Source organism: Phyllostomus discolor, chromosome 13 (assembly GCF_004126475.2).
Source record: "Phyllostomus discolor isolate MPI-MPIP mPhyDis1 chromosome 13, mPhyDis1.pri.v3, whole genome shotgun sequence".
Classification (NCBI taxonomy): domain Eukaryota; kingdom Metazoa; phylum Chordata; class Mammalia; order Chiroptera; family Phyllostomidae; genus Phyllostomus; species Phyllostomus discolor.
This window is the reverse complement of record NC_040915.2, coordinates 21534228-21552155: the sequence shown is the minus strand read 5'-3', so window position 1 is coordinate 21552155 and position 17928 is coordinate 21534228. Positions and strand designations below refer to the sequence as shown.

The 17928-nt window shown below is 54.9% G+C and overlaps 1 protein-coding gene across 3 annotated transcripts in view; it reads left to right on the top strand.

The window, feature by feature from the left end:
- ANXA6 (annexin A6) overlaps positions 1-17928 on the top strand; it is a 49001-nt gene that overhangs the window by 28307 nt on the left and 2766 nt on the right. For 2 of the 3 annotated variants that reach the window (XM_028527919.2, XM_036014615.1), the window contains exons 14-24: positions 415-493; positions 2350-2431; positions 3567-3661; positions 4279-4392; positions 7210-7300; positions 8071-8150; positions 8693-8746; positions 13878-13895; positions 14570-14666; positions 15803-15898; positions 17685-17743. In XM_028527919.2, coding sequence (XP_028383720.1) covers positions 415-493; positions 2350-2431; positions 3567-3661; positions 4279-4392; positions 7210-7300; positions 8071-8150; positions 8693-8746; positions 13878-13895; positions 14570-14666; positions 15803-15898; positions 17685-17743 — 865 coding nt within the window. The remainder of the gene's footprint in view (positions 1-414; positions 494-2349; positions 2432-3566; positions 3662-4278; positions 4393-7209; positions 7301-8070; positions 8151-8692; positions 8747-13877; positions 13896-14569; positions 14667-15802; positions 15899-17684; positions 17744-17928) is intronic. The other variant, XM_028527921.2, reaches the window with a different exon arrangement.

The window sequence follows — 17928 nt, the reverse complement described above, 5'->3', positions numbered from 1 at the left end:
TGTTTGCTGACACCTGGCATGCCCAGCTGCTCTGCAGAGGAGCGCAGAGATGATGTGGCTACGAGCTGGTCATGGACTTGTTTGAGAGACTTGAGCAGGAATCACTGAGATTACAAGGAAGAGAGGGGAGGTCAAAGGGCTGGAGAAACGCTGTCCCGCTCAGGACCCAGGGCCAGGAAGGCTGTTGGGCAGAGCCAGCGTTGCAGGGGCTCGCGAGAGGGTAGCGGGTCCTCAGAAATGGAGTGAGGGGTCTGGTGAGTGGATGAGGCATAGGCTGGAGAGAAGGTAGATGGGTTTACTTAAAATGTGTGTGTTCGCATGCGTGCCTATGTGTGTGTGCTGTGTGTCGCACGTGTGGAGTGTTGCCTATGGTGACGTTCCCTCCTGTCCTCTCCCCAACCCCCTCCATTCCAGTGCTGCTGGCCAGTTCTTCCCGGAGGCAGCGCAGGTGGCCTATCAGATGTGGGAGCTTAGTGCAGTGGCCCGAGTAGAGGTCAGACCCTCCCCGCCTCCTGCTTGACCTCCTGACCACTAGCTTCCACTCTTCTGCTCGCACCTGCACCTTCCTGCCGTTCTCGTTAGCACCCAGCTGCCCCCTGGTGACCGGCCCAAACCTTTGGTTCTCACATCTGGAGCTTCCTTTTCTCCTTGCAGTGATGAATTGGGGCCGGGCACTCTGGGGTGGGCATCTGCTTCCTGCATTTACGTCTAACACTCTGGGGAGTGTTCTGGCCCACTCACTACTAACCTGGCTGGTTCCGTGGAGGCGCCTGTCCCATCCTGGGCCCAACCCTTGGGTTCGGGAGGCCCGAAAGCTGAGAACAGATGGGTACCCGGGGGTGCACGGGAGGACCCAAGGTTGTCCTGGCCATCCTCAGACCCAGACTCCACAAAGGACGGAGAGAAAGTTTCACAGAAGTGCTTGGAAAAACCACTTCAGGGGTTGGAAGCGCTTGGTCCACCAAAAATATTTGGAACCTTGGATGCTGGGCAGGTCCTCACTTCCCCCGGAGCCTCCGTCTCTCCTCCACCTTTAAAATGAGGTGTTAGATGAGGCGGTCTCCGTGCCCTTGAAGAGCTCTTGACCTCTGACGTCTTAGAACAGCATTTCCCAAATTGTAAGGCAGGAGCCGTCATGGCGTGTGGTCTTAACTCGTGTGAGAAATGAATGTAGTTCGGGGGCAGGGCCTCCGTGGCAACATTGAGCCTCACGTGGTGACAAAGCTGCTCCCTTTCAGGTTCCTCGGTCTTTCTGATAATGCCAGAGAGAGAGTCTCGGTCTGGCACCACGGGTCTGCCGTGCCTGCTGGTTTTCCCTTTTCAGAGTCAGAGAGCTGAGACAGCCAGTGTCAAGGGCAGAGTTTTTGCCTTGGGCAAGACCGGCATCTTGTTTAAAGGTGGTGATATGTATTTGACAGCATGGGATTTTTTTTTTGTACTATGCATACTTTTATGGGTTATTTTTATCTGTTTGTTGGAACATGATACCACCTTCCTGTTTATGATAGTGTTAGAAAATTATTTCATTCATTCATTCATTTAACAAGTATTTTTTGAGTGTTTACTGTCAGGCACGGTTAAAGCATATGTCAAAGAACAAAATGGACAAAAAGTCTTGCCCTCGAGGAGCATTGAAATGTGTTTCAAAGTTACCCTGGCCAGCATGGCTCAGCTGGGTGGAGCATGGCCCCGTAACTTAGAGGCCGCTGGTTCAGTTCCCGGTCGGGGCACACGCTGGGGTTGTGGGCTCAGGGAGGCAGCCGATCTGTGTTTCTAGCTCGTATCGGTGTTTCTCCCCCTCTCTCTCGAATGAGAATAAAGATAAACCTTTAAAACATGTATTTCAAAATGAGTGCATTTAAGTAAAACAGGAAAAAGATTGAATTATGTAAAAATATCAAGAAAGAGCGTAGGGTGTATACAAATATGAGAAACACAGTGCAGACCATTCAGGAGCAGCTAGAACTTGGGAAACTCTGTTCTGGTATTTCAGAACAGTATTGTTGCATTCTTGGGTTGGGGGGGTGGCTCTTTAAGAGGCAGGAGGGCCTTGGGGACAGGACAGGATTCTGAGGGCCTGGGGAGGCCCCCGTGGAGTGAGGACAGAGCCGGCCTGGGGCAGGAGCCTGGCCACGTTTCCTCGCCCAGCACTGGCTGAGGTCTCTCTCTCTCCCTCTCTCTGCTGCAGGGCGAGGGTCTGTCTGCTATGCCTTCGCCTCTGCCTCTTTCCCCCCGAGCTGCTTGGTTTGGGGCTCCCGGGGATAGTCCCCCCCCTCGCATGCTCCTCTCCTGGCCTGGCCCCCCGGGGGGCCTCCAGACACCTGCTGAGTCTATTTCTGCTTCTTGCAGCTGAAGGGAACTGTGCGTGCAGCCAACGACTTCAACCCTGACGCAGATGCCAAAGCGCTAAGGAAAGCCATGAAGGGACTTGGTAAGGGACACGTGAAAGGGGCAGCGGTGGGTTTCGCAGTGGGGCAGGCCCGGGGCCAGAGCAGGTGGCTCACACTAGGGTCCCTGAGTCTCCACCCTCCTGGGGAGGCTCCTGGCTCCCTGAGTGCAGGGAATAGGAGAGGGAGGGGGTTTGTGAGGAGCTGGGCACAATCCTTTCCCAGAGACCAAGGCGTCCACAGCCCCTCAGGAGCAATATCCTAGTGCAGATGAAAATACTGGGCCAAAAAGCCTGGCTTCCTGCCCTGGCTTTGCCACCGACTTACTATGTGACTTTGGGCAAATCCTTCAGTCCTTGACTCCCAATTTTGTCATGTGTTAGTTAAACAAGGGAAGTGGCCCCTTGTTGTCCCATGTCCCAATTCTCAGATAGAAGCGCCCCCTGGTGGCCACCCCCCTCCAGGCCTCCATTTGTGCAGGGGGAGAACTGCGCTGTGGGGGGATGGAAAGGCAGTTGGGGACAGAGCTTCTAGGGCTGGGCTTCCACAGCCCCTTCTGTCCCAGAGCACCTCCCTGGGACCTTGGGTTAGTCCTCTCCTCTCTGGGACTCGTTTTCATGTGTCTCTTGGGCATGATAGCATCTGCTGAGAATATCTCGGACTCTAAGAGGACTGGCGTAAAAATGCTTTTGAAAGGAGAGTCCTGTGCCAGCTCTGAGGTCGAGGGCAATACTCCGAGAGGCGGGAAGTGGTATTCTGATGCCTTTCAGAGCCAACTTGCTGCAGTTAGAGGGACCTGGGGTCCACCTTCCAGGGAACTGAAGAGAAAGGACGCAGGGTCCCCAGCTGGACTTCAGTCATGTTACAGGTGTGGGAATTGAGTCCCAGGAAGGGGACGGGATGTCCTCCACCATCGCCAGAGCTAGGATGAGAACGCACAGGCCCCGACTCTCGACCCAGCGCTCGTTGCTGCAGCGACAGGACACAGGGTGGTGCTGGGTGGAGTCCAGGGGATGTCAGTGGCTGGGGCCCGAGGCAGGACTCCCTGCGGAGCCTGGGAGCACAGAGCTGCCTGGCCGGGCTTCTCCTCTGACAGAGAGCGGCAGGGCCCATCGGTGGGGAGCGTGGGCGGCAGCTGGGCCGCAGGCCTGCCTCTGAGCCATGTGGCTTTGCTGACAGGAACTGATGAGGGCACCATCATCGACATCGTCACGCAGCGTAGCAACGCCCAGCGGCAACAGATTCGGCAGACCTTCAAGTCTCACTTCGGCCGGGTGAGGGACTCAGCCTGGGTGCCGGGCCCTGCATCCACACTCCCCTAAGGGAGCTCGGCCTGTCGCGGCCAGCTCTGCACAGCGGGGCAGCCGGGTCTCCATGGCCCTGGGACCCCATGTGGTCACATGTTCTGAGAGCATCTCCATCGTTAGGTGTGGGCTGCCTGCAGGCACGTTCTCCCCATTCCCCCAGTTCTTCGTGATCAGCAACACTTGTGGGAATGGCTCGGCTTGGGGCAAGATCAAGGACATGGGTGGTTTTCACTCAGTGCTTTGGGCGTCCCCCAGATCCCCCCACACAGAGAGGCTTCAGGTTCCCAAGGCTGAGTGTCCATCATCATCGTGCCTTCGAGGCTCCTCGTTTCGGCCGGCAGGTTTCCCCCAAGACTGAAATGGCGCGGCCCTTTCCTTCCCTGTCTGCTGCCTGCAAGGAGAGCAGGTCTTCCTCTTCCCCACCCTCTTTGGGTAAACCCAACAGCAGTGAAGGCAGACAGAGGCTCCAACAGTTCCTTGCATCCACACGGAGCCCCTGTTTCCTCAGTCCCTATGCCCCGCCGACCTGAGTCACGTGCGGGCAAGTGCTGATGTCGGTGCGACTTTGGCTCTGCCCTTTGCAGGACTTGATGGCTGACCTGAAGTCCGAGCTCTCTGGAGACCTGGCGAGGCTGATTCTGGGGCTGATGATGCCTCCGGACCATTACGACGCCAAGCAGTTAAAGAAGGCCATGGAGGTACAGTGTGGGCACCAGACGGTTGGGGCCCGGTCTGCAGGTGCTCCTCAGGGCCTGGGTGGGTTGGCCGTAACTCCTGGTAGAGCCCCTGCTACACCCAGTTCAAACTGGCTTAAACACCGAAGGGAGTGTCCACTCCTATAACTGAGAAGTGCAGGACTCAGTCTGGTTTCAGATGTGGCTGAATCCAGGGGTGAAAACAACGTGGACTCTCGTCCCTTCCCAACCTGGGCTCACCTCTCTTTCGCGGCTCCTCACTCTCAGCCAGCCTTTCTCCCTGTGGTGGCAGAATGCCTGGAGTATATCCCAGCAGCTCGCACCTCCAGTGGAAAGAGTTCCTCCCAGGACTTCTGCCAAAGTCTTGGCTTTTACCGAGGCTGATCCAAGTGGGGTCACAGGCCCAGTAACCCGAAGGGTCAGAGGGGTCTCACGGAGCAGCGAGAGGAAGGAGGACAGAACAGCAGCAGCAGCGGGAGTCTGTATCTAGTCCGGCCCTGCTGCATACCACTGTGTGCTGTTGGGCCACTTACACTCCAGTCCTGCAGGAACGGTCATTCCTGTCCTCCGAATGTGGGGGAGGGTCAAGCGAGGTCACGGGCATGAAGAACATTCTGAAGACCTGGCCCTGCAAGTGGCAAGAAAGGGTGTTATGTCCCGGCCCAGCTGCTGCTGGGGCTGCTTCACGCCCCGAGGCTCCCATCAGACCACGGGCTCCTCTCCCTCAGTAAGAGCGCACAGTGACCCAGCTTGGGCTGTGTGTTTCAGCTCAGAGACTTGTCTTGTCAACCCACAAGGCAAGACTTTTATTTTGTTCTCATTGTGCAGATGGGAAAACTGAGGCTCGGGTTAAGTTGCTTGGTCAGAGTCAGAGCACTATGAAGCAGCATGGTGGGATCTGGATCAGGTGTGTCTGGCTCCAGAGCCTGACTTGACAATTGCATGAGATTGTCGCCGGGAAGGGACTGGGGGCCGGCCTGCCCCAACATAATCTGGAACATGTGGGTTCCTGGCTCCTTCCAGGAAAGAGTTCACTGCACACACAAGTCCATGTGATTTTGAGAGTACATTTATTGAGGCTGGGGACCGTGAAACAAAGGAAGGGCTTAAGCCAGAAGAGGCGAGATCACAGCAGCAGGAGTGGGCCGAGACTGGGCCGCGTGGACTCAGGAAAGGAGGTTACAGAGGCAAACGGAGGCCCTTAGGGACAGGTTTGGGTTAGTACAGGATGAGCTGCCACAGCCTACTGATCCCCTGGTTGCAAGTCTCATCGGGACCCTTGGAGTTTAGGAGAAGCAAGGCGAAAATACACGCTTGAGGAAGGGGGTTCGCAGGCGTGTGAGAGAGTGCATGCACGCACTAGGTTCTTTGTCTTGGGGGTTCTTACGTGTTTCTCAAGGTGGGAGTTTTAGAGGAGGTCTCGGGAGGACCTCAACAGAATATTCACTAGCTTTCCAGGCGGGTCCTTTAACACCCTGACGCATCAAAACGCACGTGTAAGGGACCACTCTCCGGTCAGCGTCCCTGCCTTACCTTTATCTTGGATTTGCTCGGCTCTGGTTGGGCTTTTTGGTTATTTGCTCCCCAGACTCCATCTGGGGTTGGCTGGCGCTGATGTCTCTGGCGTCCCTCTCCCTGACCGGGGTGGTTTAAGCTCCTCACTCGCTGGTTGGCGAGGGGAGGTGTGAACCACCTCCTCCTACGTGTCCTTGGTTAGGGAAGGTAAGATCTTGCGATTTATTAGCGGGCTGTTAATTGCTCAGCCTCATTTAACTATTTTGTCTCCATTTCCCTCATTCATCTTGCCAGGGAACTTTGTTAACTTTCAATATCCTGCCTCAAAATCACCAGGGCTTTGGCCTCTGAAGGATTCCGAGCAGAACAGACGTGCCCTGGGCAAAGCTAGTGGGGATTATTGTCCTTTCGAAACTCCACACCAAAAAACAGCGAATGGCTTACAGACAGAAGCAGGAGAAGGATGGGACTAGACCCTGGGTCTCGGGCCACTCTGAGGATCAGGCTGTCCTCACCACATGCCAGCTTTTAATGAAGAGGCTGTTAACGATCTTGCTCAGCCTCAGTCTGCTTCCGGGCAGAGAGCGCAGGGACCCCCTGGCCACTGGGCGGAACCTCCCAGCGCAGAGAGCGTGACTGCTGGGGTCTCACCGTGGTGGCCCCGGCAGCACGCACCGTCAGGGGCATGTGACTTCACAGATGTCTGAATGTACCAATCAATCAATCAATCAATCAGCTTTGTCCGACTCCCTCAGAGTGTGGACCTTTGGTAGCGGGTTCCCCAGGCTGCCTCAGTCCCGAAGACCTAATAGATCAGTTGTCACGGCCAAATGTGAGCAAACAGCATAGTTTTTTCCCCAGCACCAAACTTTTCCTTCTGACGAAGTCATATGTGTGCACTGAGAAGACGGACACGGAGCACAAGGGGAGATAGTGGAAGTCATCTGTGACCCCTCGCCCCCCCAGAGCCCAGTCATAGACATGTGATGCGTGTCCCCGTTCCCTTTACGTGCTTATGTGTGAATACTTATGTTCTTACATGTACGCACAGACTGTATATTCTGATCTTTCTAACTTTTGGTCCAAAGCCATTTTTGTGGAAGGTCCCGGAAATCTTGACAGGCCGGCGGGTTCGGCCCTGACTGGGCCACGGTCTGCGGTCTGGGGGCCGAGTCTGGGCATGAGGAGAAAATCCAGGGGGCTTGGGGGCTTGAGCGACCCCTCCTGGGTGGTTTCTTAGAGCCCTCGGGCCTCTGCACACAGGCCAGGGCTGTCGTTCAGAAGGTCTTTGCCTTGGCATTTTAGGGAGCTGGCACCGATGAGAAGGCTCTCATCGAAATCCTGGCTACTCGGACCAACGCTGAAATCCAGGCCATCAATGAGGCGTATAAGGAAGGTGAGTCCATGGGGAGGAGGCCCGGGGCCCAGCACCACTGGAACTCGGGTGGGTGAACAGCTGGGATCCCCAGCTTCCAACCTCACCTGCAGCTCTGCCCACAGCTCTCACGCCTCGAGGCTTTGACGAGTGCCTGCGTGACCCCAGCCCTGTGTCTGGGGGAAGGGTGCCCCAGACGGGGCGCCCGAGAGACAAAGGCCTGGAGGTGGAAGAGAGCTGGTCTGGGAGTGAGGGGGGAGAGAGCGTCCAGGGCGCTGGAGCGGAGGGGCAGCTCCGGGGCTGGTCACCTGGGCAGCCGCACCATTGCCATCTTGAGATTCTTACCAATTTTTCAACGGTGACCCCATATTATTCTGAAGAACCTTGAATACCGGTCACCAGTGTTGAAACTTTTCTCTTGGAAGCAGCAGCTTTAAAATGGGAGACGTCATGGGCCGGGGAGTGGCATGCTCAGAGCCGTGCCTCTGGGCCCAGCAGCGGTCACGCAGGAGGAAAGGGGGATGGGAAATGAAGGCGGGGGGGGGGAGGGTTGCTGTTAATGGGAGAAGCAAGGCCTCACCCCAGACAGGAGCAGGGGGAGGTGAAGGACCAATGGGCACATCAGTGTCAAGACCAACAGATAGCTGGATGTCCCCAAGGACCAACTACAAACTCCTTCATCTCACGACCCCCACCCCCAACACTGCTCTGGCTCAGGCCCTGGCCTCCAGATACCCCCACCCCCAGTTCTCTTGGCCAGTAGCTGCCCACACCCCCTTTCTCCATCTCAGACTATCACAAGTCTCTGGAGGATGCTCTGAGCTCAGACACGTCCGGCCACTTCAAAAGGATCCTCATCTCTCTGGCTACGGTGGGTGCCGTCACAGCCCCAGGCCTGCTGGGCCCCCTGGGGCCCTGGGGGTGGGGGAGGGAGGCTGTGTTCCCCACTTGCCAATTCAGTCCCCCTTGGAGGCAGTTACTGCCTCGGTCAGTGCCTTCTCCACTGTGCACTCTCCAAAGCTGGTTTGGTGCCGCCTTCTCTGGGCAGCTGTCCCTGATGGCCCTCAGCCTGGCCCTTTGGGCACTCAGCTGGCAGGACAAAGCCATGTGGGTGACCTTTCCCTGTGTTATTACCCAGAACTGCTGTCACCATCTCTTGAATTCTCACAGCCCAGGTGCCAGGCCCTGGCGCCAGTGCACTGTGTCTGAGTCAGGCCCTGGGCCAAGTTCCTGACAGATGTTTGCATGGAATGCCCATGAAGCCCACCCTAGGACGGCGGGCTCATTGTCCCCGTGCTACAACTGAGGGAGGGCGTTCAGGGAGGCAGAGTGTCTGAGCAGGGGCCTGTGGCTGCTGAGGGGCAGAGTGGGTGGCTGTCTGGGGGCTGACTCTTCTCTCTGGTCCTGCTGCAGGGGAACCGTGAGGAGGGAGGAGAAAATCGGGACCAGGCCCGGGAAGATGCCCAGGTGAGGCCCCCAGCGGCTCCAGCTGACACCCCTCCAGGGCAGGCCCTGGTGCCCAGGAGGGGGAAGGCTCCTGGTGGGGGCGTGGCTGGTGTGATGGGCAGACACTCAGGCTCTGTGCCTCTTGCACCACCCACCCTTAGAAGTGAGATGTGGGAGGTTCTCAGAGCTTTCAGGGTGATGTTCAAGAAGGCAGTGCTGGCCTTACTGGTGTTTCCTGTGTGAAGAGTTAGGCTGAGGGCCCCAGACCTTCAGAGCTGGAAGGGATTACAGATCATGCAGGTCAAACTCCTCATGTTACCGTGGGAAAACAGGCCCAGCAAGGACGAGTGACTCCTAAAAGTCACACAGCAAATCAGTAGCCCCGATGCAATTCACCCAGAGGCAACGGGTCTGAGCATTTGCTGGAAGGGGGTGTGAGTGCTACAGCTCCCAGTTTATCTGTGAAATGGCACCGAGTAAAGGTCCTATCCTGGGGGAACCTAGAAAACGAGTTTATCAAGGGCTGGGGTCTTTGTTTTGCTCACCAATGTGTCCAAAGTGGCACGTGACCAGGACTCAATATGTAGTTGTTACTGAATGAACAAGAGACTGCGGGTTCTCTGGGGTCTCTTGGCTTCTCTGCTTCTGCTTTGCTCCTAAGGCTGGGGAGCTTGAGATCTGGACATGGCTTCTCATGGAATTTGGACAGTCCCAAATCCTTTGTCCCTAAGTGTCCCTACAGCTGGGCAGCCCCTGCTGAGGCCCTCTGCACTGCCCCCCTCGCCTGTGCCTTGTTCCCAGCACCCTGTGGCCTGGCCCAGGTCCGGGTCTCTGTCTCTTCTGCCTGAGCCATCCCCAGTCCCCCAGACACTCCAGGTCCAGGAGCTGGGCCGCAATACCACAGCCTGCAGATCCAGCCCTCCTCCTTCACAATTGGTGGGTTGGAAAGGGCTCTGATGGATCAGGAGTCGGGGCACCAGCTCTGTTCCCAGTTCCACCAACAGCGGTGCGGAATGCTGCAGCAGCACCTGAGCTGGAAGGATCCTTGGCTGGACCCGGACAATTATAAAACTGTCAGAATGCTTACTAAGTCCTGAGCACTATGCTAAGACTGTTTTATACTTTCTTATGCCTCCCCCCTTGTTTTTAACTGGAGGTAAATGAAGCTTCTTATATATCCAAAGGTACAATTTCTAAGTGCCCGTAGTGTGATTTGAACCCAGGCCTGCCTGACTCCAAAGCCCACACTTAATACCATCTAATATCCTCCAAGACCCAGTATAGTTATTTCCCTGCAGCCTCCAAACCAGCTGCCCAGCTGTCCAGCCCCTGATTTGGAATTCAGCCGTCAGAAAAGCTTCAGGGTTCCATTCGTGGGTATTCCAGCTGCATTATGGATGTGTTTGGGTTGGGGGCCAGCCTGGGAACCCAGCCCTCTAGAGTGGCTTTTTGAGGCTGCATTTCATTCACTCATTCAACAGAGTGGCCCTATTGTGCTGTTGAGGGTCTTTGAACCTGGCTTAAAAGCTCATCCCAAATCCACCTCCCATCCCAATGCTTTTGCCTAATGTCAGGTCTACCTATGAGGCTACACTTCCAGTTGCTACCAGCAGGGGGCGGTGGTGAACCTTGCTGGCAGCCTTTACAGACGAGAAGGGGTGAGAGAGAGCCTGGGTGGACACAACCAAAGGAGCCAGAGCCCTGCCCAACTCAGCTGCCTTTCCAGACTCACAGATGCTAGCCCCTCATCTTCGTGTGGGTTCATTTTCTCACAACTGGAAAAGTAATACATAGCTTCTGTAGAAACTTTAGAAAATAGGGATAAGCAAAAAAATCCCAGAACTTGTTAGTAACAACCATTGTTAATATTTTAGAATAGATCATTCTAGTTGTCATATACATATCATCCCTGATTTATAATAGTTAAAAATTAATATTCTGTTAAAACTGTTACATATTATATTTTTAAAAATCAGCACCATTTGATGGCTCTAAACTATTCCATTCAAGAATTTACCAAACTTTAATTAACCAGCCCTCCTCCTAGTAACCAACCCTTTTATCACATGCATGATTTTTTCTTTGAATCGATTTCTGGAGGTGAAATGGGAATGCTGGTGGAAAATGCATCCCAAAACTGAAGGCATTTGGTATGCAGGGCCACCCAGATAATGCATGTCGGTGCTCAGCAGTGTGTGCTGGCTCCTCCTTCCACACCCTCGCCCTGGGCGCCCGGCACCCCTCCAGCTCCAGGAAGTCCGGGTCTGTTGTGGACAGGGTGACTTCTGTCCACTGCTCACTTCTCACCCCGCAGTAGTTGCTAATAGCTTCCCTCTGGCTCTGAGTTCAAGCAATACATAATATGGATAATCTCATTATAGACCCAGAGTGAAATGAAAACCATGGCCAGTTTTAGATAATTCAGCCCTTAGATTAGATTTTCTTTTTTTATTTTTTAAAAGATTTAATTTATTTATTTCTAGAGAGGGCAAGGGAGTGAGAGAGAGAGAGAAACATCAATGTGTGGTTGCCTCTCATGTGGCCCCACTGGGGACCTGGCCCACAACCCAGGCATGTGCCCTGACTGGGAATCGAACCTGCGATGCTTTGGTTCACAGCCCGAGCTCAATCCACTGAGCTATGCCAGCCAGGGCCAGATTATCTTTTAATGTAACAGCTTTAGAGAAATACAATTCATATACCATGCATTGACCCATCTAAAGTGTACATTTTGTGGTTTTTAGTGTCTTCACAGCCTTGCACAACCATCTCCACTATCAACCTAGAACATTTCATCATCCCCAGATGTACATACCCTGTACATACCGCAGTTCCTCCTCATTTCCTCCCCTTGCCCCAGTGCCAGGCAGCCGCTCCTCCGCTCTCCGTCTCCGCACATGCGCCTGTTCTGGCGTTCCACCCAGACGGAAGCGTGTTGTGTCTGCTCTTCTGCGGCTGGTTTCTTTCCCTCAGTTTAATATTTTCACAGTGCATCCATACTATACCATATGTATTCCTTCATTTGTTTCCACTGCCAAATGGTATTTCATTATGAATATATCACTTTTTAAAAATGCGCATATCAGCCAATAGGACTTTGGGTCCACTTTTGAGCTATTGTGAATAATGCCGCTCGCTGTAGACATTTGTCTACAAGTCTTCATGCGCATGTGCATTTTCACTTCTTTTGAGTTTATATCTAGGAGCGGACTCTTTAACTTTTGGAGGGACAGCCCAGATTAATTTTTACAAGAAGTAGCTGGGCTCATAAGGAAAAGCTTTTGTGTTGACTCTCTGGAGAATTATTTTAGTAGCCTCCTGCGTTTTCCATACTGCAAATATTATTGTCTTAAAGACACTTTGAAAAAAATGTATGTCTGGGGCTCACTGACCCAAGTAAATGAAAACGGTTGACACCTTAATTATTTTTTGTTAAATTTTTAAAACCCCTTCCTCTTTTTAAAAAATAGGCATTTTTTAGCATGGTTATTTTAAAGATTGTGATAAAACATACATTATTAACAACACTTATAAAATATATATAACGTAACACCAGTTTTACCACCCTAACCATTCTTGAGTGGACAGTTCGGAGCCATTGGACACATTCACATCACTGTGCAGCCCCGCTGTCACCCACCCACTGAGCTCTTCCGTCTCAGAAACCGCAGCTCCGTGTCCATTGAGCAGTGACTGCCCCTTCCCCCTGCCCAGCCCCTGGCCACCGCCTTTCTGCTTCCTGTCTCTGAGTGTCACCGCTCTAGGGCCCTCCCCATCACGCAGTGTTTGTCCTTTTGTAATTGGCTCATTTCACTTAGATGGCATCCTCAGGACTCAGCTAGGTTGGTTTGAATGTAGAAAATTACAAATAAAACCCAGAAGTATTCCATAATCCCAGTAGCCCTGATAACTCCGACTTGACATTAAAATAAAAAATAAAAATAGCAGATTTTTTGCATATTGAGGAAATAGAAACAAAACTTCAAGAAAAATAAAATGCAAATGCCGGTGTTCATCTTTTCCTAGCTAGATAAAAGGAACACTGTTATACACAGTTAACACAGTTATGCCAAGCTTTACTTTTTTATTTAATTTGAATGGAGACTCCCTTATCAGCCCTGCAGACCAGTCTCATTCTTTTTAATGGCTGTGTGGATCTTATTTGTAGTATTGGGTGAACCATACGTAGCCTGTTTAACGAGTCACCTACCAGCGGTCTCCAGGTCTTCTGAATTACAGAGACTGCTGCGATGGAGCCCCGGCGTCACATCGAGGAAGGCTTTGCCGATGCATCTGCGAGGCAGAGCCCTAGCCGCACAACTGCCCGACCAAACGGCATGTGCATATTATATTTCGATAGACGATAGACATCACCAGCTTATAAAATGGAAAGGAGTTTTCTAAAGCATAAAGCTATTGGGAAGTTTAGGAAGGGGATGGTTTTAGCCTGTCCAATAGATTACAGTGGTCGGCAGAGTTTGGGGGACATAAGCAGTCAACACTCGTTTGGGGTACTCAGGGCTCGGTATATGTCCTCCCCAGGCACTCCGAGTCACGGTATTCGCCTACCAAAACCGTGTCCCAACAAAAGTTTGTGCTGGGGCTAAGACTGCGATTAAAATGGACCCTTTGAAAATGACTGAACAGCTGGCCTTTACCCACCTGATCGGCTCTGTGCCCCTCGTTAGCCCCTCCCCCCCACCCCCCGGCCTCAGCAGTCCTGTGTCCCGTCTGTCACCCACCTGAGGGGGTTCAGTGGGTCCCCTGAGAACCCTCCACCTCTGAAAGGGGTGTAGGGAGCTCAGCCCTTCTCACACTCTGGCCTCACAGTGGCCATGGAGGTGGGCACACCAGGTCTGGCATCACCCTAGGTCGGTCGCCCGAGACGATGAAAGGCAGCCTGCCCTGTCCTGTGCCCCCCCTCATCGGTGGACATTTTTATAATTAATTCCCAGGCCTGTCCCCACATGGAGCTCTAGCCCAAAAGGCCAGAAAAAGGGGTTTTCTCTCCTCCCTGCTCCCACTGTGGTCCTCGTCCCCTGGGGGCTGCCCTGAGCCCAGCTCCCCCCCCCCCGCCCCGTCCCCCAGAGCCACCCTCTCTGGGCCCCGCCTCTGACTCTTGCCTCCCCCTCTCTCTCCTCCCTGCTCTCAGGTGGCGGCTGAGATCTTGGTGAGTGTCGCAGTGTCCCTGTGGATTTTAAGGCCTCTGAGTGGGGTGTGATTCTGGGTGGGGCTGAGCGGGGCAGAGCCAGGCAGCGGTTTGGGGTCCGCCCCATGGCTTCTCTCTCTCCCTCTCCTCTGAGGGCCCCACTGGGTGAAAATGGGCCAGGCAAGTGTTTCCCGAGCATTCGAGCATGCATCGCTCCCGTCCCACGGGGAACTGGTTGCTTTAAGGGGACATTTAAAGTCAGTGCAAACAGAACCAGTAGCTGGCTAGGAGACCGTTGTGGGGGCACATATGTGATGTGTTAGAGTATGTGTGACGTTGCCGACACTTGGGGAAGCACCGGCTAGGCCGTTTCCTTGCCCCCGTACACAGGACGCTGCCCAGCTCCCCCACACCCGGTGCCTGTCGGCCCCTCCCCTGGGGCACTGCCCTGCGGCCGTGAGGCGCAGCACTCCCATGTCCATCCTTGGGGTTCCTGGGGACTTGAGAGGGTTGAGGGGGTCGAGGGGGTCGAGGAGGCCGAAGAGGGAAGAAGGGGCCGATGTCAGTGTCCCTGGGTGGCGCGGGCAAGGCACCTTCTAACGGTGCTCGGGCTAGGCAAGGCCGTGGACGTGAGTGATAACCAAGGCGCTCTCGTGTCTCCTCTCCCAAACCCTCGCCCCTACCTGGGCTCGCAGGAAATAGCCGACACGTCCAGCGGTGGAGACAAAGCTTCCATGGAGACGCGGTTCATGACCATCCTGTGCACGCGGAGCTACCCGCACCTCCGGAGAGGTGAGGCCTCAGCCCTTCCCTTCCCGACTCAGTGGGGAGACCCTCACATCTGTGGAGAATCTGTCAGCTCTCTGTGACCAGAGGAGCTGATTGGCTGATTGGGGCAGGGAGCCCCAAGATGCAGTTCTGCTGTCCTTCGGCCTTGGGCCAACTCCCTCCACCTCCTTAGGGAAGCAGGTGGGACGCCTGGGGTGAGGGAAAGCAGGTAGCTTTCACCTCCACAGCCAGCCGGCCCAGTGGGTTGGTGGTGGCTGTTTGTGACTCTGTTGGGAAGGATTCGGAGGTTCTGTGTCATGATCCAGTGGGACGTCTGCCGAGAGCAAGGCCGTGAGGGGTGGCGATGAAATAAGGACCACGTACTGGTCTGGGAGCTCCAGGCTGCCCCTTGCACAGGGCGCACCTGTATGCGGTGGCCCTGATGTGAGGTGACCGTGAAGGGTCCTCTCCACTAAGACCTGTAGGCATGCATCTGCCTGGCACTCGCCAGTGAAATTTGTCAAGTGCTCTAGCGTCGTGGCTAAGAGGAGAAACCCCGGGGCTGTGCAGTGTCGATTCCAGTTTCCCATTACCAGCCCTGAAGCCTTGGGCAAGCTGGGGACTGTCTGTGTCTTAATTCCCTGAGCCCCAACCTGGGGTTTTAGTTCTACCACACATGATGGCTGTGAGGATGGAAAAAATATAGTTCACGAAAAGCACTTAGCACAATGCCCGGCACATGGAACTTCCTTAGTGACATTACTATGAGTACGTGGACCAATCTCTATCCTTACTTGACACAGGAGGAAGGGGCAGCCCCCAAAATGAGGAGGGGGTCCTCCAGGGCATTCAGTGAGTTCTGGCAGAGCAGTGACTGGGACCCATGCTCATCCACTGCCCCAGCCCAGGTTCCTAGAACTTGACCAAGGCCCTGGGGCAGTGCCTGACTGCACACAGATTAAGCTCTGCGCCCAAGGCAGCCTGAGGTCAGAACTTCCCTCCCACAGCGACTGTGTCTGGGTACAGCTGTACCTGCTGCCCCTTTCCACTTTGCCAGGCACAGCCTGTGCGTGGAGCTGGGTGGGTGGGACCGGAGCGATCTCCCCTCTCCCTGTGAACTGAAGCTCATCCCCCACCTCTGGGGCTTCTCTTGGTACCAGTCTTCCAGGAGTTCGTCAAGATGACCAACTATGACGTGGAGCATGTCATCAAGAAGGAAATGTCTGGGGACGTCAGAGATGCATTCGTGGCCATTGGTAATTGGCGGGGACCAAAGGAAGGGGCTAGAGGTCAAGAGCAAGGGCTGGGGGCATTGAGAACATGGCCAGAGTCCCTGAGCGATGGCTGTGGCAGCTACTAGTACTAGAAAGTCAGCAGTGCCACGTGCTGGCCCCAGGGGCCGTGCCCATGTGGGACTGGTGGGGTAACATGAGGACTGGTTTCAGGCTGCGGGGCAGGAGCAAGAAACGGCTCTCCCTGGGGAAGAAACCAGGAGGGCTGGGTAGGGGTGCAGTGTCCTGCAGGACAGGGGTGCCCACACACACCCCTCACATCACTCCATCCACGGCAGGCCCCAGGGTCCCCTGAGGCAGGCTTAGGTTTCTGGGTTGGTCACAGACGATGGAAGTTTCTGCCGAGTCTGCTCTTAACTGGATTGACTCAGTCCTGGGCCTGGAGTCAGGGCAGGCTTCTTGGAGGAGGTGATAGAACTTAGGGCTGTGCATGTCAAGCACAGCCTTACGGGATGGGGGTGGGATTTGGGAAGGTGAGGTAGTGGAGGGCAAATGGGAAACTCCTCTATCCGAGGAGGATGAAGCCACAAAGGAATTCGCAGTGCGTTTGGAGGAAGGGGAGCAAAGGGAGGTAGGAGCTTTGACATTCAGGCCAAGGGGCTTGGGGTGTGTTTGGAAGGTGGTGGGGCACTGCACAAGGAGCCTGGCAGGCCGGTGTATGGTGCAGTCATTCCCACAGGTTCCTGAGCCTGTCACAGGGGACTGTCTCTGTGTGACTGTGCCCCCGGGTGCACAGCCTCTTTGCCTCCTGCCCTCCTCGTAGGAATACTTCCATCCAGAGTCGTTCTGGCTTTCTGGGGCTGGCGTCTGATTTCTCCTCCTTAGGCTGAGACGCCCCCATGTCGGTTCTAGAGCCTTGAAATCCATCAGCTGCTGAGGGCCTGAGACCCCCAGGCCTTGAGAAAGGGGTGGGCTGGTACAGCCAGCCAGGCACTGCCGGGTGTGGGTGGGGGAGGTCAGGGGCTGCCACCCTCACACCAGGACTGTCCCAGGCAGAGTGGGAGGAGTTGGTCACCCGCCATCAGGGCTGCAGCTTCAGCGCACCTGGGGTGGGTGTGAGAATTTGCATCTCTGCCGAGTCCCCAGATGGTGCTGATGCAGCTGTCCAGGAGCCCGGCTCTGAGAGCTGCTGCTTGAAATGTTCCTGGAATCTGAGTCGCTAGGGTAAAGCCTGACACCTGCACTTTATTTTAATTTTTCAAAATATTTTATTTATTTATTTTTAGATGGGAAGGGAGGGAGAAAGAAAGGGAGAGGAACATCAATTGGTTGCCTCTTGCATGTCCCCAGCGGGGGACCTGGACTGAAACCCAGGCACGTGCCCTGACCAGGAATCGAACCAGTGACCTTTTGGAAAGCTGGCGCTTAATCCACTGAGCCATCCCAGCCAGGGCCTAACACTTGAGTTTTAAACAAGTTCTCTGGTGACCCTCCGCACTGAGAAGTCTGAGGCCCTGTGCCTTGAGCTCGTGAGGGTCGCCTCCCTGTGAGTCCTCTACTCACCGTGGTGAGCTGCCAGCACGTCAGCCGGAGTGAGTTGCAAACCCGCCAGAGCCGGGCCTAGGGCTGAGCCAGAGGAGGCGACATCAGGAAGGGGGAGTGAGTGAGCCAGGCCCTGAGTATGACCCTGGGGTTGGCAATGACCTGCAGGCCCAGGTTTGGGGGAGGGGAGGTGGGAGAAGTCCCCACCCGGAGTCTGGGCACCACTGCTCTGACCAGCGTCCCCGTGTCCCTCTTCTCTTCCGGCCAGTTCAAAGTGTCAAGAACAAGCCTCTGTTCTTCGCCGACAAACTTTACAAGTCCATGAAGGTAAGACCTGCTCGTTTGACCCTTTCCCTTCCAGCACTTCGCCACCCCTCCGGTCAGCACTGTGACAGCTGTGTCCCCCGGTCCATACCGACCAGCATCCGCCCTCTGTCTGGCTCCAGGGTTGTCATTCTCAGCCTGGGGTGGGGCGTGGCTCTGCCCCCCCAGGGCACATTTGGCCGTGTTCT